The 22,500-nt window shown below is 41.8% G+C and overlaps 1 protein-coding gene across 7 annotated transcripts in view; it reads right to left on the bottom strand.

The window, feature by feature from the left end:
* Nucleotides 1-22,500, bottom strand: part of LOC307017592 (actin-binding LIM protein 3-like) — a 50,040-nt gene that overhangs the window by 22,629 nt on the left and 4,911 nt on the right. For all 7 annotated transcript variants that reach the window (XM_079647201.1, XM_079647200.1, XM_079647198.1 and 4 more), the window contains exons 3-7: nt 5,810-5,993; nt 2,728-2,840; nt 1,542-1,668; nt 505-598; nt 13-100 (exon numbers count right to left, since the gene is read on the bottom strand). In XM_079647201.1, coding sequence (XP_079503327.1) covers nt 13-100; nt 505-598; nt 1,542-1,668; nt 2,728-2,840; nt 5,810-5,993 — 606 coding nt within the window. The remainder of the gene's footprint in view (nt 1-12; nt 101-504; nt 599-1,541; nt 1,669-2,727; nt 2,841-5,809; nt 5,994-22,500) is intronic.

Below are 22,500 nucleotides of genomic sequence, written 5' to 3'. Positions count from 1 at the left end.
CTCCTTCCTCACCTGTGATGTACATTTCCGCTCCTTCCAAGAACATCGTGTTACAGCGAGCACACCGGGCACAGCTGGGGTGGTAACGCTTCCCTCCAGCCTGAAGGAGAAGGAAAGGAAGGGAAAGGAAAAGTGAGAGGAAATAAATAAGGCAGAGAGCAGCTAGAGCAGATGACACAAATGAGGAAACGAGAACAAAGTGGTGATAGGAAATGTAGAAAAAGAATGAGGAGTGGGGAGAGGCACGATAAGAAATAGGAATTAATTGGGGAGAGGAGATGGGAGAGTGTTGCTTTGTTGGTTTTTCCAAAGCTGCTTCTCCATCAGTCAACACTTCGCTCCTTTAAAGAGGGACAGCTGCGTTTTTTCGCAGCTTTTTATAGACCGACACACACACATGCCTGCATACAAACCCACACTTTCTGTCACACAGAGGAAAAATATGCTCATACTCAATCTTGTTCCCATTTATCTTTAGCATGCACACATGAAAAATGAACTCACCTCAAGAACTCTGCCGCTGATGTAGCGGTTACAGCTGTCACACCTGATCCCAAACTGAGTGTGGTAGTCACTCTCACAGTAAGGGATCCCATCCCTGCCAGGGACAAACAAAGATGTTCTCACTATGATTTTACCTTCTGTTCCACTATTGTCTATCCTGTAACAAATCGTTTTGTGATACACGAGTCAAGGTACATAAATCAACTGGAGCAAAACCAAAGATTTTTCAGTGTGACTTCCAAGAATGAACATGTAAATAAATACTGTGCGTGTCTGTTAAAGGGGACCTATTATGCAAAATCCACTTTTTCATGTCTTTTATACATAATCATGTGTCCCCTCTGCGTAAAGAGTTTCAGGAAAAAAGATTCTCTCACTTTTTGTCCTGATCCATTTATATAAAAATGAGCTGATCAGATTTTGGACACTTTATGATGTCATAACGATTTCACTTGTTACTAGTTGGTTGTTAACCAACAACCATTAGCCAATAACCAACCAAGGTAACCCCCGCCCCCCCCACCTTATCACCTGAATCTCCTCCTAGAGCACCATTGTGTTATTTTTAACCAAATATCTCTCAGAGGGGCGTGGGGAGTGGCTCCTTATTTCATCTAAAGTAACAGACAGAGAATCAGCTCTTTTGAAACAGGGCTGAAACAGAGGGGATTATGGGATGCTACAATGCACGATCTGTTTGGTATTTCGAGCTAAACATTTCAGAGACATGTTTTGTATATATATCTGAGACCTATAATATATTGATGAATGTATAATAGGGGACCTTTACAGTTAAAAGTAGTTTACAGTAATTATCGGTTATTATCTTGCAAATAAAACTTGCTGATGGAAAAAAGTATCTACATTTCCTGCATGACTTGCCATAATAAGAGTGCTCCAAGTTTATTATAACACCTGCTTTAAGCAAATTGGTTACAAAGCTTCAGATATGAAACGGAGAACGTGGATCGCTTGAGAAATCTTTGATATTGGCTGGAACATTAGCTACAGTACAGACATCAGATCAAGCCACCTACTTGCTGATGTACTCTCCAGTGAGCGGACAGCCGCACGTTCGGCATTTAAAGCAGCTGACGTGCCACTGCCTCTCCAGAGCCAGCAGGGACTGTCCCTGTTTGATCTCCTCCCCACAGCCGGCACAGTCTACAGGAGAGAGGGAATGCAGCATTGAGAAACACATAAAGATAAGAGCACCTCCAACATTAACATCCCCTCCCTCCTCTCTGTCCTTGTCTCCCTGCCAACCTCCCATCACTCCTCTCCTCCTTCCTCTCTCCTCCTCATCCCTCGTTCCTGTCCTCATCGTCAAACTTTCTTTGCCAGATGGAGCGACCAGAACCAGGCTAAAGAATACCTGGAGCTGCAGGCCACCTTCTGTGTGTGTGTGTGTGTGTGTGTGTGTGTGTGTGTGTGTGTGTGTGTGTGTGTGTGTGTGTGTGTGTGTGTGTGTGTGTGTGTGTGTGTGTGTGTGTGTGTGTGTGTGTGTGTGTGTGTGTGTGTGTGTGTGTGTGTGTGTGTGTGTGTGTGTGTGTGTGTGTGTGTTTGTGATATGTTTTGCAGCATTTGCTGGTCAGTAAAACTCTTCAGGTGTTTATGGATGACAACAATTAAATTATTAAATGTTATAAATATAAGGAGGTGACCTAAAATCATTGCAACAGATGATGCTTGTTACTAAATGACCAAGACGCACGCACGTTTTTTTTAGTTGGTTGCTATGCTATACTTTTCATATTTTCATCAAACCCCATGAATGAAATAAAACAAACCAACCAAAGACTTGATTATTCCCCTACGCCAAAGACAGAAAAACAGACCAATGAGCCACACTGTGTGCACTACTGCACGTCAGTCTTTTCATTGGATTTATTGACAAACAATAAGGAAAATGAAGACTTTATTACTAAAAGCTGGAGGGCTACCGGTTTCAGCAGTTTCTCTTATTTGTTGGAGAAGAAAAACTACACCTTTGCTCTTTTAATTCGCTGGTGAAGACCATCCTATGCCTTAAAAGGTGGTGAGTAAGCCTTTGAGATAAGAAATACATCTATTCCACAATGTAGGAATACACTGCATTGCCTCAAAATGGGATCTAATTGGCTGTGGCAAGGATCAGAGGAGTAGATTGTACAGTATAATTATGGTCAATTGGTCTGTGTGTGTGCATATATTTGTGTGTGTGTGTGTGTGTTTGTTTCTTACAGCTTGGCCCGTGAACCTTGACGGGCTTGTCGCTTTTCAGAGTGTGTGAGCACTGCTGACACACACACTTCTTCCCACAGAAGGTCACCCTGTCTCCAATTGGGAACGGACTCCTGAAAGAAACACACAGTATTTCAGTAGAGCTATGCAGATATAGTTATACTAAGGTTAGGTTGCCAAATTCAAGGAAAAGTCACCTCCCAACCCGTACTGATAGAGTATCTATCTGTGCAGAAAGATACAACACTTTGATTTGCAGACGTTTTGACAGATGGAACTGATTTTGTAATCTCAACATAATGGATGTGAACAGAATAGAAGCTGTTTGATATGAGATCAAGATTGCATTTTGTCTGCTTTTGACATTTAAATTAAGTTCAGTCAGACAACTCACTTGTTTCTTAATATGTTTATTATAAGCAGCATATAGTTTGAGTTTGGCGCCTAGGGTCGGGCCTCATCACTCCACAGATTTACAGAGTACATTGAGTGATGATTATATAACTATCCCCCGAGCCTACAGGTGGAAGCTGGGGTGGAGCTGGGGTGGTGGTGGGGCAGGCAAGCAGCAGCAATATGAAATACAGCAGCAGGAACATGAACATGAACATAGCAATAGCAAGTGAACACAGCAGTGCAGCAGCAGCATAGCGAGGCAGAGGCAGGAAGACCTGGCAGCTTAAATAGAGCGGCATGTTTAGGAGAATGTGTTTGGTTGGTTGTAAGAGGGACGAGGTGCGTCACGTGTTAACGTATGCAATTCGAGTTGAATGCCTGAACTAGCTCGCAGGCTTCTCCCCATTTAATGAAATCATAATTTCTCCCATAGCACCACTTTCATGGCTTCTCTAATTCCCAACTGAAGAATGTATAGTAAATCAATAGACCTTTAATATCCAGATGAAGGGGGGGATTATATTTCAGACTTTTTCCGAAAGAAAGAAATCAGTAGTTTCAAACTAATCCCTGAGTTCCACACAAAAATCTCCTCATCAGCTGATATTATTTTTCATATTTGGTGACACATTGCACATTCACCCTAGTTTGCAGAGAATATGGTTTCATCATACCTGACTGAATTATTAATACAAGGATGCAATAAAGTATAAATCAAAACATGCAGCAATGCCTTTCAGCCCGAGGGTTCAGCTGTAGCCACACTGTGAGGGCAAAGGTGTGCACCTGCAATGCAGCCTCAATAAATCACATTTGTATCATTGTACACACAAATATGTCAGCAGGAGATTTCCAAAACTCTTCTGGTAGAAATTAAACAAACTAATACCCTGATAAATGATCATGCTGTATTCAGGACCACATGTTTGTATACTTGTTTGACATAAATTGATGAATTTGAGATATGTCCATTTTGTCTAAAAGATCTGCTTGTTTGTTCTCTTTTTTGACATTTGGGTATTCAACACTTGAACTTAAGTTTAGCAAACAGATACTTGGAAAGCAAATGAGTTTAATTTGCAATATCAGTATATACAGTTCTTATTCACACACACACACACACACACACACACACACACACACACACACACACACACACACACACACACACACACACACACACACACACACACACACACACACACACACACACACACACACACACACACACACACACACACACACACACACACACACACACACACACACACGGGAAGACTCCAAAAACTGTCACTATAAACAAACTAAAGCCTAATGATCCATCTTTACATCTCGCACACTGAGTGACTGATAGCCTTTATATATTTACTGTACTGCTTACAGTCACACTTTGTCTGCCAGCCACTTATCATATTCCCTCCAGCTTTGAGTGAACTGAACTGAAGCCAAAACTAAATGTACATGATATGTAATAAATAAAGTGAGACCAGCCATCTAAAACATAACTAAGCGTTTCTTCCATATGAAGTGATTCCATTTTTTTATAATTCAAATTGTATCAATTGCTCTTGGATGTGATCTTTCATCTACTGTTTGCTTCTTCTGATACACAAAAAACAATTACAACTATTTGTGATATATTCTATAAACGGTTGAAGTTATTTAATGTCTTTCCAAAGTCTAAGGACAATTTAGACCTGGAAATTTCATGTAGAGTCTGAAAGATGGAGAGGCAGGTTGTGTCGAGTTAAAGACACGATCAAGTTGCATTGTGGGAAGTGTATAATCAAGGTGTTTTAAGGGTCCATACAATCACAAACTCCACAACTTTAGGATGCTAAATCACTGATGAACCTCTTTAAGTACAGTAGTAAAATAGCAACATTGTGAATTATGTGTTTAAAACATAGTACTGCAGTCCCCATTTATTTTCAGTAAAGCACTTTGTTGCAAACCCTGGCAAAGGAGCGCTGCACTAATCTTTGATTTGTTACTTTTAATAAGCTATAAGAAGTTTTATTAACTGTGAGCCTTTCTTTACGGTCACCCACGGTCCAGACTCTGCAGCAGCTTCGCTGTGCACTTGTCGCTGAAACCCAACACAGACACAGACATTAAGTGGCCCGCAGAACACGTACATCGGAGCATTTTAATTGTAATGGGGCACTGGTGGTATTCATGGAGATGTGAACAGACTTGCAAAGCAATTATGCCACAGCTCGAGAGTCTCATTTGTTGTTGTTGTTGTTGTTGCACAACTTTGCCAAGAAAATCCCCAAATGATAAAACTCAATAATACAATGATTATAAAACAATTCAAACATTGGAATGCAAAACTCCTTCTACAATCATCGCCAACTAAACTATATTTCCAATATATCGTATTTTACCACCTTTATTAGGTCTATCAATATTTAATATTCCATCCGTCACATACTTATGTAAATATAATACCTTGCTTTATATCTTGTTATTGTTCATCTGTAAATTCAACATGTATATTTTCTACTTTCTTGTCTTTACATTTGTATTGTACAATGCCATGTCTTTTTATGCTGCTGCAACACAAACATTTCTCAAATTGGGATCAATAAAGTTCTATCTTATCTTAATAAATTCACACAGCAACTAAAATGATGTTTCTGAATATGAGGAGTATGTTGTGACTCCACACACACTTGTTTACCTGCAGATGCTGCACACGAAGCAGTGTGGGTGGTACGTCCTCCCCAGGGCAGAGACCACCTCCCCAGTGATGTACTGGTTGCAGCTGTCACACTGGGTCCCATGGAGCCGCTGGTAGTCCTCAGTGCAGATGTACTCTCCGGAGTGGTGGAAGAAACCAGAGTGCACCAGATCACAGCCACACACTGAACACACAGAGAGGGACAGAAACAGCTCGCATCACTCCCCAGAAATACAGGAAGAGAAAAATGATTCAGTGGGAATACCAATGAGATAACATTTGGAGTTAGAGAGCTGTTCATAAGTAGTTTGCATGCATCAGGAGTTCTTATCATAAGCCATATCATGACAATACATATGATCAGAGGTGGGAAGTAGTGGAGTACAAATACTTTGTTACTGTACTTAAGTACATTTTTCTGGTATCAGTACGTTACTCCAACATTTTTCTGACGACTTTTTACTCTTACTTCTTACATTTGTAACACAAATACCTGTACTTTCTAGGGGTGCACCGAATGGGAAATTCTAGGCCGAAACCGATACCGAAAATAGGAAACAGTTGGCCGAAAACCGAATGCCGAAAGGCCGAAAATGATTAATAGAAATATATATATATATATAATGTATACATTTTTTACCAATGTTGTTCAGCTACCTGATTATGGAAAAATACATGATTATGGCAAAACTTAACTTAAATAATAATCACTATTATGGGTCCATAAAACATTTATTCAGCACTTTTGAATGTATACAGTGCATTAATTCCAAGTCAAGTGCATTTTCTTTTCTCTGTAGGATAACTACAACAAAGTGCATTCAGAACAAAGCCAAGGTGCTTTAAAACTGCATAAACATCTAGGCCAGTAGGCCTACAACAAAATAGTGTAAATAAAGACTGTAACAGCCAGGCCTTCAACAACAACAAATGCACCTATAAGTGCATGCATACAAATGTGCAAGCTGGATAAATCCACATGAATGGAACTATTTACAAATGAAATTACAATTCAATTTCAAGAATCTGTAAATAAGGCTGTCTGTCCTCATAAGCAAAGTAATAAACATTGTATAAAGATACATAAAGTGAAAACTGGATACAAAATCCACAATCAATTACAAATTAAATGACAATTTCAAGAATCTGCAAATAAGGTGGTCTGTCCTCATGAGCAATGTAAACAACATTGTATCATTTAGATACCGAAAGTACAATATATTGAACACTGTGCTGCTGTCATTTCCCCCTAATGATAACCTGAGATGCTGAATTATAACTCACAATGAAAATTGTTCAGGAAAGTGGGTATAGAGTAGACATGTAGAACTAGATAAGCTTATGATAAGCCAGCCTTGTCTACTTATTAAGGAAAAGTGGGAGGTTCTTTTTAATGAACAGTAGCTTCTCTGCTTTATCAGCCATAAGTCTGTTCCTCTTCTCATCAAGCACATGAGAGGCAGCGCTGAACAGTCTCTCGCTGTCAGTGCTTGTGATTTGATCTTACTCCGCATATTTGTCCGGGTGTTTTGATTTCAAGTGGTGGAGTAATCCCGAAGTGGTGAAAGTCTTTGCAGTTACACCCCCTCGAGAAATGTCAGCTGAACACGTTTTACAAATCGAAATCCGCGGCTCTCTCTCTGATATTTTTAAATACCTCCAAGCGCCAGACATGTTGGCTGTGAGCCAGCCGCGAGCATGGTCGCGCGCCGTGATTGTCGCCGCGTTTTGATTACGTCATCACAACAACACGTTAGCTTACCAACGTAACCCTGTTCCCTGACATTCGGTGATATTTTTTCGGTGCTAAAACCCTTTCGGCCGAAAGCCGAAAGGGCCTTTTGAACCATTTTCGGCCGATAATTTTCGGCGGCCGAATATTCGGTGCATCCCTAGTACTTTCTACTTCTTACATTTTCTAAACAGGCTCGTTACTTTAGTTTTAATCTGTGTTTAGTGGCGTGATCATTATTATTTAGAGTCATTGCGTGTCTATTGATTTATCGATCATTTCCTGGGGCCTCATTTATAAAAGGATATACGCTCAAAAAATGGCGTACGCCAGTTTCTACGCAATGTTTGCGATTTATAAATACTAACTTGACGGGAAAACGTGCGGTCCTCCACGCAAACTCTAAACCATGCGTACGCACTAAGCACAAACACGGGAGGGACGAGAAACTGCGACACCGGCAGAAGGAAGAATGGAGAGAAATATGTGGAAATAATACCATAAATAAAATGTTACCTCTCGTTTATCATATATGAAGAATTCATTTTCAAACATTGATTAAAGCCAATCTTAAAATGATTAAACAAACGCCTGTTTGAGACTCCTCAGTGCACACAAAAACGTAACTTGGAGAAATAAATAAATACGGATATGTCATTTAAAACCGAATATCCAATCCAATCCAACTTTATTTATATAGCACTTCAGACCAAAGTGCTGTACAGAGAGATAAGCTCACACAACATAAAATAAATACATTTAAAATAAAAGCTACAAACATATGTTGTGTTAATGTTATGAAATGTTGTCTCATAAATGATGCGGTAAGCAGAAGGACAGAATTACGTCTAAACTGACTGACGGATTTCTACTACGTAAGCAACCTTCCCACGTGAATCCTACGCACGGCGTTATACATGAGGTTTAGATTTCTTAAATAATGGTTAACTGCAGTGCTTACTGATGGTTATGGTTGTCAGTGCATATGAGAATCTAGTGTATTTGGCCTATGTGTTAACCTAATTTTGTAAATATATATATTTGCATGTCTCCAGTGTTTACACACAATGAATACTGTACATCTATCTAGAGTGCTGTGTGATAGATAGATGTCCAGGAAAAGAGACACGTGTGTTTACTATACAGCATGTCGCGACAGCATGATGTATAGCTTTCATTTAGCAAATGCAAAGTCCTTCAGCCAAATGATTGCTTGTGATGCAGCAGTGCTGAGGGTTACGAGGCCTCTGCTGAGCTGGTTGGTTACACACTTTATAAAAGGAGCTGAACAATGATATGCTCCAGCTAACAGGGAGGAATAAAACTTTACTGCAATACATTTACCTTGTATGTTGGAATTCAGACTTAGGAATGCAGAACATCTGAGTTGACCACATTCCAGAGTACAATAAGTCGGAAAACGTATTTAATTGGTATTTTCCACAGTTACACACTGCAGAAAACATACCCACAGATTTCATGAGAAACAAAGATGACAATTGTTAAGAAACACTTTGTTCCTACAACTTCAACTTGGTTGATGCGCAACGCAGTAAACACATGTTCTTCAGGTTGGATTTGGTCTCCCAACTTTCCTAATCGGAGATTCGACTTTGTCCCAGTTGAGATTTCCTACAATTGCAATAGCCATTACTCTTACCTCCTTTCAGTTTTACAGACTTTTAAACAGCCATCCGGGAGCCAAAACCGAGCCACATAATTTGGACATGCATGTCGACAAAATGAGTTGAATCCCTCATGCTGTCAGTATATGATATAACCTGTGAACAGGCTCCGTTAGTGGAGGAAGAAACTGCACCGTATAGAAGCTGGATGCACTGGAAGGTAGACATTTGAAATGCAACGGATCAACATATCTGACAGTGAATTGAATGTCTGGTCTCTAATTTAGCTAATGGCTCTAAACCCAGTGGAGTGAATGGATCTGATCTGATCCGAGCCGGTGTGTTAAGTGGCTCAGAGCGAGAAAGAGAGAGCGAGAGAGAGACAGGCTGTAGAGCAAGACGAGATGTCTAGCTGCTTATTTATTTGAGGACATACAGTATGGACAACAAAGCATCATTTAAGTGAACTGTATTCCTTTGCAAAGTGTTCCTAAAATAATGGATGAACTATTTGGTTTCTATTCGGAGAAAAATACTTTATGAAACCCAAAGACCATGGAGTCATGTCATGGTAGATTTCAATTTCCTTTGAAAAGTATAATCTTACATTTTTATTTAGATATTAACATGGTATACTTGCTGTCCAATGCATATGTTGTTATGTCACTAGAATCACATAATATCCTCTAACTCCATCCATCCATCTTCTCCCGCTTATCCGTGGTCGGGTCGCGGGGGTAGCAGTTCCAGCAGAGAGCCCCAAACTTTCCTTTCCCTGGCCACATCAACCAGCTCTGACTGGGGGATCCCAAGGGGATCCCGAGGCGCTCCCAAGGGGATCCCAAGGCGCACCCAGGCCGGCGAAGAGATATAATCCCTCCACCTGGTTCTGGGTCTACCCCTTGGTCTCTTCCCAGCTGGACGTGCCTGGAACACCTCCCTGGAGGCGCCCAGGTGGCATCCTTACTAGGTGCCCGAACCACCTCAACTGGCTCCTTTCGACGCGAAGGAGGAGCGGTTCAACTCCGAGTCCCTCCCGGATGACTGAACTTCTCACCTTATCCCTAAGGGAGACGCCAGCCACCCTGCGGAGAAAACCCATCTCGGCCGCTTGTATCCGCGATCTCGTTCTTTCGGCCATGACCCATCCTTCATGACCATAGGTGAGGGTAGGAACGAAAATGGCGCGGTAGACAGAGAGCTTTGCCTTCTGGCTCAGCTCTCTTTTCGTCACAACGGTGCGGTAAAGAGACTGCAGTACCGCTCCCGCTGCTCCGATTCTCCGGCCCATCTCACGCTCCATTGTTCCCTCACTCGAGAACAAGACCCCGAGATACTTGAACTCCTTCACTTGGGGTAAGGACTCATTCCCTACTTGGAGTGGACAGTCCATCGGTTTCCTGCTGAGAACCATGGCCTCAGATTTGGAGGTGCTGATCCTCATCCCAGCCGCTTGTGAACCAATCCAATGAGAGCTGAAGGTCGCAGACCGATGAAGCCATTAGAACCACATCATCTGCAAAAAGCAGTGGTGCAATCCTTAGTCCACCGAACTGCAGACCCCCTCCCCCACGACTATGCCTCAAAATCCTATCCTTGTATATTACAAACAGGATTGGTTACAAAGCGCAGCCCTGGCGGAGGCCAACCCTCACCGGAAATGGGTCCGACTTACTCCCGAGGACCCCGACAAAGCTCTTGCTTTGGGAGTACAGAGATTGGATGGCCCTGAGTAGAGACCCCCTCACCCCATACTCCTGCAGCACCTCCCACAGTAATTCCCTGGGAACCCGGTCATATGCCTTCTCCAAGTCAACAAAACACATGTAGACTGGATAAGCGTACTCCCAGGCCCCCTCCAGGATCCTTGAGAGAGTAAAAAGCTGATCCATCGTTCCACGACCAGGACGGAATCCACATTGTTCCTCCTCAATCTGAGGGTCGACAATCGGCCTGACCCTCCTTTCGAGTACCTTAGAGTAAACTGTCCCAGGGAGGCTGAGTAGTGTGATGCCTCTGTAATTGGCACACACCCTCTGATCCCCCTTTTTGAAAAGGGGAACCACCACCCCGGTCTGCCACTCCTTTGGTACTGTTTCCGACTTCCACGCAACGTTGATGAGACGTGTCAACCATGACAGTCCCTCAACACCCAGAGCCTTCAGCATTTCTGGGCAGATCTCAGCTTTGTCACTGTGGAGTTGTTTGATGAACTCAGTGACCTCCCCCCGGGAGATTGGTGTCGATCCCCCGTCATACTCCAGCTCTGCCTCTACCATAGAGGGCGGAGTTGTCGGGTTCAGGAGTTCCTCAAAATGTTCCTTCCAACGCCCTAACACTCCATCAGTTGAGGTCAACAATGTCCCATCCTTACTGTAGACAGCTTAGATGGTTCCCTGCTTCTCCCTCCTGAGGTGTCGGACAGTTTTCCAGAACAACTTCGGTGCCGCCCGAAAGTCCTTTTCCATATCTTCTCCGAACTTCTCCCAGACCCGCTGCTTTGCCTCGGCCACAGCTGAGGCTGCTGCCCTTCGGGCCTGTCAGTACCTTGCAACTGCCTAGGGAGTCCCCCGGGATAACAAATCCATAAGGCCTCCTTCTTCAGTCGGACGGCTTCCCCGACCACCGGTGCCCACCAGGAGGCTCAAGGGTTACCGCCCCTTGAGGCACCTAAGACTTTGAGACCACAGCTCCCCGCCGCGGCTTTGGCAATATAGGCTTCGGCAATAGAGGCTTTGAACACCGCCCACTCTGGTTCAATGTCCCCAACCTCCACAAGAATGCCCGAAAAGCTCCGCCGGAGGTGTGAGTTGAAGGCCTCCTGAACTTGGGCCTCCTGAACTTGGGCCTCCTCCAGACGTTCCCAGTTCACCCGAACTACACGTTTGGGCTTACCAGGTCTATCCAGAGGCTTCCCCCGCCACTCGACCCAACTCACCACCAGATGGTGATCAGTTGACAACTCCGCCCCTCTATTTATCCGAGTGTCCAACACATACGGCCTCAGGTCCGATGATACAATAACAAAATCGATCATGGACCTTCTGCCTAGGGTGCTCTGGTACCAGGTACACTTATGAGCATCCTTATGTTCGAACATGGTGTTTGTTATGGCCAATCCATTACTAGCACAGAAGTCCAGTAACAAACCACCACTCCGGCTCAGATCAGGGGGGCCGTTCCTCCCAATCAATCCCCTCCAAGTGTCTCCATCATTGCCCACATGTGCGTTGAAGTCTCCCAGCAAGATTAAAGAGTCCCCTTCAGGAGCCCCATACAGGACTCTTTCCAGGGTCTCCAAGAAGGCCGTATACTCTGAACTGCTGTTGGGTGCATAAGCACACACAATAGTCAGAGTTTTCCCCCCCCATAACCCGCAGGCGTAGGGAGGCGACCCTCTCGTCCACTGGGGTAAACTCCAACAAAGAAGCACCCAACTGGGGACTTGTGAGTATCCCCACACCTGCCTGGCGCCTCACACCTTGGGCAACTCCAGAGAAGAATAGAGTCCAACCCCTATCCAGATGTAAGGTTCTGGAGCCGACGCTGTGCGTAGAGGTGAGCCCAACCAGATCCAACTGGTAACGCTCCACCTCCCGCACAAGCTCCGACTCTTTCCCCCCCAGAGAGGTGACGATCCATGTCCCCAAAGCCAGCTTCTGTCGCCCGGGTCTGGTCCGTCGAGACCCTCTGCTTTCACTGCCACCCTTCTGGCAGCGCACCCGACCCCATCGCGTAGGTGGTGGGCCCGCAGGACGGAGAAGCGGAGGTGTTGCCCACGTTGCCTTTTCCGGCTGTGCCCGGCCACAAGACGCTCGCCGACGAGTGCTCCTTCTGGGCCTGGCTCCAGAAGAGGCGTCCCGGGCTTCCTCCGGGCCGGGTATCCTCACTATGTGTGTCGTCTTTCATGAGGTCTTTTGAACCAATCTTAGTCTGGGCCCTTGCCTGAGACCAATTTGCCATGGGAGACCCTACCAGGAACACAAGGTTCCAGACAACACAGCCCTCAGGTTCATCAGGACACACAAACCTCTCTACCACGGTAAGGTGCTGGTTTCTTCAGATCATAAAAAATACAATGTTTTGCCCCAATAACTGTTAACAGTGCAGGCAGATGGTAGCATAAAGTCCAGTCAATGAATGTTAATGTATATAGCACTTTTTAACAACAGGGCAATTCAAAGTGCTTTACAAAAACATAAAATGCATTAAAGCAACACAAGGCAATGTTAAAAGGACGATTGGGTAATTGCGATTAAACTTTAAACTAGTTTTTTGGTTTTAATCTCTTTTATTTCTCAGTTTTTGCTGAATTACTCGAGGAAAACAATCAAACAGTATGGGCTTGCTCACTTTTCAACTAAAGTCTAATGTTTTCACCTGAGTGACACATATCTGAAAGTCTGTTTGCAGTATACATGTTGAAATCTGTATTATAAAAAGGATATCATTTTCTAACACAGATGTGATGTTTTTAAGTTCATCTTTCTTGTTATCTTAGATGTAAATGACTGTCTCACAATATTATTAGTATAAAGATGGTGAAATCTAATTATTCTTATGGACAAAAAAAAGGAGGACAGGGTGTAGCTTTCTTTTGAAACTAGGAAACGCTGTACATTAGATTTGTTATTTCCTTTGTCATTGATATTGTGTTCTTGTTGTGGCAAAGCTGCTGCTACAACTTTAAAATGCCAGCCTGACCTTTATCAGTCTGCCTGAAAATGAAGCGGTTCACCTTTGAAACATTACAGCTAACACACCATCGCATTGATGTATGTGCTGTACACACACTCACACACACACAGCATACACATGTGTATGCCACATGCGTATATTTGTTGTTGAGTAAAAAAACAACTATTTACTGGTATTCAGTAAATGGAGTTACTTGTTTTTCAGCAAACCCATATTCACATATAGCTGGATTCTTTTTTTCCATTTCTCCAAGACACACACTTAAGGACGATAGCCGGGCCTTCTCATCTTTTCTCACTCCGCTGATAACATTCACACATTCATCACTGTCTAAATGGAAAGTTATTAAGATGTGGAGGCAAACAGGAAAGAGAGGGAGCAGTTGAGGCTTGGCCATTCTCCGGAGGGACCTCTGGTATATTTGGATATTCTAGATCGAAGGCCATTTTGAAAATATGTCCACACAGAATGTGATCTATGCATGGATGTTTGTTATAGCTGTGCTAAATGTATCTGTTTTTTTCCTAGTGTAGTACATCAAATCTGTATTGATTTGGAGTCCCTTGGTCACATGTCGTGAAAGGTATTTCAAAACAACAACAATTAAACTGCAGTACTTTCATAATTCAAATAAAATAGTGAAAGGACTAAAATCCAATAAAAAAGGTGTGTTTGTGTGTGTGTGTGTGTGTGTGTGTGTGTGTGTGTGTGTGTGTGTGTGTGTGTGTGTGTGTGTGTGTCTGTGTGTGCTTACTTATCGTCGTCAAATGTACTACTACAATGCAGCATTGATTTGAAGTCACTGGGTCACAATATATGGAAGTTATTGATTATTGACACAACAGTATTTAAAAATGTTAGCATAATGTCCAGTAATATGGGCAAGTTCGCATGGAGGTATTGAACATTGGCTTTGTGCCATTCAAATTGATTACAATCTTATTGATAGTCTCCAAGAGAATTTGAGCTAACCAACCACTGACTGCAGTCCATGAAACCAAGAGGACCGCAGTGAATTTTGAATATGCAAACTATAACTAATTTCAAGTGTCAGAGCGGATTTTCAGTAGAGAGAGCGAGTTGTCATTAGCATAGTGAAAGTTCACAGCATTATTACATTACACAGCCAGAAACTCTGTATCAGCCACCGCCAGAATCAAGCTAGCAAACAAACAAACAAACAAACAAACAAACAAACAACATAAACAAATACAATAGCTTACTGCACTTACCACTCTGAAAGTGCTGCTAGTCCTCGATTGTGGTGGCAACTTTCAACTCATTTGATATCAACATACATTTTTTAATCTCATATGTTTTCTTAAATTAAGTAAATAGACCAAACACCGAAACTCTTCGCTCCGGAGTTCAACGATGCGCATCTCTCCAACTATCGTGAGAAGTGTTGGGTAGGGCCAGATAGTTTCTCAACTCTCACGAGTATTTGAGAAACCCTTGTTAAACTAAATATGAAATATACAAAATAATAAAGAGTAGTTTCCATACATTAAAACATGTCTTCATGCTGTTTTTATGACAAAATACTAGCGACATTCCCACCAGCTTTGCTTGTTGTGCTAATTAGCAAATGCTAGCATAAGCTACTAACATGCATCAGCTCAAATATGCATTGACAATGTTAGCATAATTTTACCATTTTGCTTAAAGCCCAGCTGTGCAATACTCTGCTTTGCTGTCAAGGCATTTCCAAGAAAGACATCGGCTCCACAACATTTTTATTCGTCTTAATACCAAAACTTGGATGAACAATTAGCAAGGCTTAGAAAACAAGATGCAGATGCAGTTTTCTCTTTGAGACCTAAAGTAGATTGAAATTGATTCATCTCAAAATGTCTCAGGTTATTATTTCCTGTGGTTATTCCTAATTGTTCCAACATGCAATACTGCAAAAATTGCATTTTTGTTTGGTCACGGTCGATAACCCTTTGAAATTTCATAGAAAGTGTGTCTGATCCTTAATGATTTCATTAGTCTAAATATTTCATTTAAAAAATGTGCTACATAGTAAAATAGTAAAGGAAATGCCACAGCAAAGCATGACCAGAATATAAATAAGCATCAGCCAGCCTGCTGCCATACATTACTCCCTCTCTGTCACATGACATTTTAGTCTTTCAAGGACACCTGGTTGGGACAAATCTTACTGCTGCTACGTGAAATTGCTGACTGAGGCTTAATGTTTAAAAAGGTCAAAGACACTTCAGTTGCCTCAATGGCAGACCCTTAAAGCAAGACCCAATGACCCCGGCCTGACCCCATCTGGCCCCCAGGTTATTGTATTTTCGGTGTGTGGACCCTTACCCTGACAGTAAATAAAAATACACAGTTTAGACGTAGCATAGTCCTACACATAGTAGCTAGTAACTTTAAATAACGGAAAATGGACATCGTGGATTTAATTGTCCCATGACATGGCCATTTCTACTGATCATAATTCCATTGTTGAGTTCTACTAGAATAGATTTACATTGTTCAATGTTCCAAAATCACATTGGTTTTCTCATACAGCATCTCGGTATGGTCACTCTTGGTCCTACACGCCCTGTTGGAGCTCCTGCCTACCCCTTCCTATGAGCCCACTGTGCTCTGATTGGTCAGCTCGCCCACTCTGTTCTGATGAGTCCACCACCGTTACAGCGGAACATCAGTGTTTATGTGTTACAATGGCGTTAGCAACCAGAAAAGGACACCAATAATGACAAACAGATGAGAATGCTGCGTGGGGTCTAGGTGCCGTGTTGGCGGGACGTTGCGGGGCTCGCTGCTCCGCCCTTTGAGGCTCGAGGAACGGACAGTGTGAGCTGGATTACTGGTGTCGTTTCCTGGTTGCTGTGTGAGGTCTGCGAGACAGCGAGACACTGCAGAACTCTGAGGACACACACACACACACACTCACAGCCAGGCCGTTCTGTCGCAGCATAGACAGATATTTTCTGTGTTAGAGTTTTACTCGCTACAGGGTGTACTTTGAGGGTTTGTGACTTTGCAGACCGTTTACATGCATAAAAACCTTCATAACACACAAGGGGATGGGTAATAACAGGAAAAGCATGTCATGGGACCTTTAACCCTCCTATTGTCTTCCTCCCCCCCCCACCCCTTACTTTGGTGTTCGCGGTCAAATTGGACCGGTCCTGTTTTAACTGCTATTAAATTAACACAAAAACCATTAATCATCACCAAATTTTATTTAACACCCTTTCAAACTGTAAATATTGTATCAGACTACTGTTATACATGAACAACTGCAGTAAATATACAAAGAATAGACACTGAACATGTATTGCGTGTGCCAGGTGTGATCCATGCAGGGGGATTGGGCTCATACTGTAAGAGCGGGGACACACACACACATCTAGAGTATATGTGTGTATGTGTGTGTGTGTGTGTGTGTGTGTGTGTGTGTGTGTGTGTATGTGTGTGTGTGTGTGTGTGTGTGTGTGTGTGTGTGTGTGTGTGTGTGTGTGTGTGTGTGTGTGTGTGTGTGTGTGTGTGTGTGTGTGTGTGTGTGTGTGTGTGTGTGTGTGTGTGTGTGTGTGTTTTATCTGATCCGGATGGTTACTAATTCCTTTTCTTTATGGCGGTCATTTTTGACCGGGAACACCATGGGTGTTACAAAGTTGACTAAATCATCCAAAATTCAATGAAAGTGGTGGTCAGCAATTTCTATTTTCAAATGTCTACTGTGAAGGATATCATAAAGCCTTAATGCAATCGAATGTAAAACACACAATTTATGATTGATGAAAGTAGTAAATCGGTCAGATTTGACCTGAAGACAACAGGAGGGTTAAGAGAATTCCCCCTTCACTGGGGATTATATCTGCCAGACAGTTGATCCTGTGGCAGAGGGAGTAACATGATTTGTATGACCATCTACAACAATCTAGAAAGACATCTTGCTTCCAATCTGTCTCTGTAGATGTATACAGTCTGTTTATCACTGCTGCAGTTTGAGGTTCAGTTTTCACCACATTTGATCATGGTTTGCATTTAGTGCCGTGAGTAACCCCAAACTAATGATCATAATTAAAGTCGCAAGAAGGTTCTTACTTTGTCATGTTAGGTTAGGTTTAGTTTGTTTTTTATGTTTAATGGCCACAAAAAGTGCAGACAATTTCTAACTTTGGACTAGAGACCTATGGGAAGAATACGTAAGAAGCAAAATAAAACTGAAAATACATTTCATTTCACAAATAAATAAAATAGATGCAAATAAATAAAACCATGCTCACTGCTTTTTTATGTAACCCCTTGTATCACTTGCTCCATCAGTTTTGTTTGCCACCAACCTCACACTTCCCTACCTTCTGCTCACTGAGGTTCAGCTGCAGTTCATCGAAGGCACTGAACTATTTAAATACTTTTCTTTTACATCTGTTAAAAGGGATTTGTTGCCTATTACATTGAAGTGCTGGAGGTCTGGACACATATTCCCACACATACACACAACTGGCATAAAGACAACAAATAATGACTATTTGTTTATTGCCAGCAGCGCAAGCAAAGGTTCTTGGGAATGAAAGAAAGAGGGAATGAAAGAATTGTACAAATAATATAAATGAAGATGGATGCAAGAAACAAGAACCCCTGAAGGCTTTGTACACATGTTGACTATCTTATCTTTCTGATTTAGCTTCCAGATACATCAGGAAACATACAGTGTGCACAGAAACACACTGACACACTGTGCAAATGCTCACACAAGGACACACACAACAGCACAGCTGAGCTGATACAGCGGTTCATTCTTCACAGTTCGTCCTTGAAGTCTCTTCTGAAGAAAGAGCCAACCGTGACTGTCTGCATGGCTGAGCGTGCACTACTGATAAAATACACTGCTCCTGATATGTTTCACTAATGAAACAAACTTGTTTCAAACTGGGTCAGGCTTTGCAGAAAGCTTTAACAGGTAAGAAGAATGGTCTGCTTTATATTCTGACGTGAAGGTGAGGACCCTGCTGTTGTACAATTCATGTAAGTATATTAAGTCTGGGCCTGTTGTACTAAATAAATTAGATATATATTATGAAAGACTCCAAAATTAGGACGTTCAAATCAGATTATTTGGGGCAAGTAATTACTGACTATATTCTTTACAATGATAGATGCTGTAAGGTCACAGATGAGGAATTATGTGGTGCAAAATAGGAGAGGATTATTTTAGACTCAAGGCTAAGAGGAGACAAGAAGAAAAGAGAAGAAAGCCAAGATGGGAGTCAAGGGAGAGATTAGTGGAGGAGGAAAAAATAAGAAGGCATCATATGTGAGGAGAAAGGGAAGCAGGGAGCAAAGTGAGGGGATAAGGATGTGGGGAAAGAGACAGCGGGACCCAGGGGAAGTATCAATGAGGCTATCGATCTGTCCATCCAGCGCACGTCTGCCGTCCTGTCACTGTCTTCCCTCATCTACCCGCATCATCAACATGGGATGGATTTCCTTCTTTGCATTTGCATTAATGTGATCAGGATGGACAGGCGGATCAAAGAGGAGCAGAGGCGGAGAAGAAAAGGGAAAGTCTAACCACTCTAGAGTCAAACTGATGGATCGGTCTAAAGTACAGTATAAGCGGTGTAAATAAATGCCACAATATGGATTTTCTTTTTACAGTCATTGAATATGTCAATCAAATTGAGGAGTTATGACTGGATATTTACATTCCCAGCAGGACATGGTCAATGTACTCCAAAAACTGACATCATTCATTTTAAAATGAGGGCAAATTTATGAACATGTTTCATATTTTATAAGATATGTTATGAGAGCAAAACAATATTATTTGCAGAGCTTAGAGAGTAGCCTTGAACATTTCATCAGTATGCATTCTGTGCTTTGTTAGTGATGTGACACCACATACAGAGCATGGTATATACAGTATGTTATTTGTAGAAACATCTCTATAGTTTATGTTCTTGTTAAAAATCAAAATGCTGCAGATCTTGGCAATTGCATTTTTTTTTATTGTGAGACGATAGTTGTTTGCTCGACAGATACTTTTCACATCATTTTATTCCTAAACAGTTTTTTTTCACTTGATTTTTTTATTGTATCATGAACACCCCTGTAGGACCCACTGTTTAGATCTAGAGGGATTGAAACGTTCAACTTTTGCATAATGTAAAGCTTGTCATAATATCCCAAATATGAATACTTGATTGATAACTCAAACTTTAAGTAGGTGCAAAGTACTTCATGAACAAGACTGAGAGTCCACAGATATGCTAGCTATGCACTCTGTGAATTCAGACTCTAATGTTAACTGGACATAAGTATGTATGACGTATCCTCTGGTGACCATGCATGTCTTACACATGTTCATGGTAATTGACATTTGATGGAATTATTCCAACATAAGTGCAAATCAGAAAAATAAATGTATCAATTTGTGTACTATAAAAACATAGAAAACAGGATAAACTTCACTTTAATGAAGTCTCCTAGCACCTAAATGATTCATTACTACCAATAACAAACAACACAGTGCTGCTGTCTCATCTATCTCTCTCCTCTCTTCTGTTTGTATTTCTCATTATCCCAAAGCTGTTCTTCTCTCTCCTTAAACAATCTTTCAATCCTAAATAGCCACACTCAAAGGAGATTAAATTGTTAACCAAACAAAGACTCATTGTACCTCTCTGACATTCACAGCTACAAACCAAGCATGTAAGACAAGAGAGCGACAGAGCGGGGGCGGAAAGCAGAGGAAAAATAAGACAAAAATAAGACGCCTGTGTACTAAAAGCTGACTATTTGATTTGTGTCCACTTCGTTAGCTGATGTCTACTTAGGGTCCATTAGCTAGAAGTCATTAAGCTTACTCCGCAAGATCAATTGTCCATTATAATAAATTCCCAAATATCAAAGAGAGAGCATCTCCATCAATAAGTCCAGCTGGTGTCTGTCCTATCAGAAACTAGGAGTGCTCTGATTAAACAATCAGTTATTCCATCAAACAAACTATCGGAGCTGTTTATTCAGGTTATTTTTAAGATCTGCCATGTTGCATGACATGAAATAAAAAGCAAACCCTCCTTTTCTGGTGTTTTGAGGCTGAGTGCATTCATGCGATGTTACTGGCAGATCAAACAAAGAAAACAACGTTGTCTTCAGCGCGCTTTGGGACAATGAGGGTCCCGGCCTGTGAAAGGAGGTTAGCTGGTAGGAGTCTGACGCCGGGCTGAAAGCTGCTGACTGCACTGCTATGCCAGCTGCTGACTCCAGACCTCTGAGCGCTCTGCCCCACCTGCTCTCTGCTGGAGCTCCAACATACAAGACACACAAACGCTCATATATGACCACGCACATGAATACATGGACATAAATCAGTTTTAACTTGTATTTCCCAACTGTTAATATTCCTGTCCTATATCCACTACTCATTTCCATGTGGAATACTTATAGTTGCACAGTTATATTTACTTTTTAAAAGGTGGGACTCAAAGAAAAAGGGAAATACAGCAACTATCATTTTGAAATGTATGTTCGTCATTGATATATACAAACACGATGTGTTTAATTTGTCGAATTTAGATGTAGTTAACTTTGGACTGAGCCAGGCTAGCTGTTTCCCTCAGCTTCCAGTCTTAATGCTAAGGTAAGCGAATCAACTGCTGACTCTAGCTTAAAGGTCACCTATTACGCAAAATCCACTTTTTCATGTCTTACATAAACATGTGTCCCCTCAGTGTCCAGACATTCGGAAAGTTTCAGGAAAAAAAATTCACTCACTTTTTGTCCTGATCCATTTCTATAAAAACCTGTCGGAAAATTAGCTGATCAGATGCTGGCCACTTTATGATGTCATAACGATTTGTTGGCTTTTGTAACCATTAGCCAATCACCAACTAAGGTAACACCCCCCACCTTATCACCTGAATCTCCTCCTAGAGCACCATGGTGTTCTTTTTAACCAAATATCTCTCAGAGGGGCGTGGGGAGTCGCTGCTTATTTTCATCTAACGTAACAGACAGAGAATCAAAAAACAGTATAATAGGGGACATTTAATATTAAGTGTACAGACATGAGACTAGTATAAATTTTCTCATCTAACTCTCGAAAAGAAAGCATATTTTTCAAAAATGTTGAACCACTCAATTGAATTGTCTTGACGTTATCATTAATGGTATCATTAAAATATACAACCAAACTATAAAAGTAAGGGCTATGTTTGTGAAAGGGGCATTAACAAACAATCAGTCTCTTAAGCAACCAGTTTGGTATCATCTGTCATTTTTGTGGATGCTTAGCCTTTTGATAGCCTACCACATAACTCTCTGATCTGCGAGAATTGCATGAAGCGTAAAGTGTGAATGGGCCTCACATATTGAAGGATTGTCCCCAGTAGACTTCAATAGTTGTGCTGCAGTGGCTGCTGGGATATTCTGATAAAACATTTTTTCAGCTGTAATTTACGGAGATATCAAATCTCACCTTTAATATGTGGTGGCAGAGGCATCAAATGACTGAATTACTGGAACAATTTGTGAAGGACTTTGATCTTGGTGGAGTCAGAGTTCAGTTTCTATTTCAGTGAAGCTATAATTGTTTCAATTACACTGGTTCCTTCTTGTCTGAGTACTGGTAACTATTTAATATTTAACTATGCAAAGTGATG

The sequence above is a fragment of the Notothenia rossii genome (genome assembly GCF_949606895.1).
Source record: "Notothenia rossii genome assembly, chromosome: 9".
Lineage (NCBI taxonomy): Eukaryota > Metazoa > Chordata > Actinopteri > Perciformes > Nototheniidae > Notothenia > Notothenia rossii.
The sequence above is the reverse complement of the archived record's forward strand: the minus strand, read 5'-3'. Positions and strand labels throughout refer to the sequence as shown.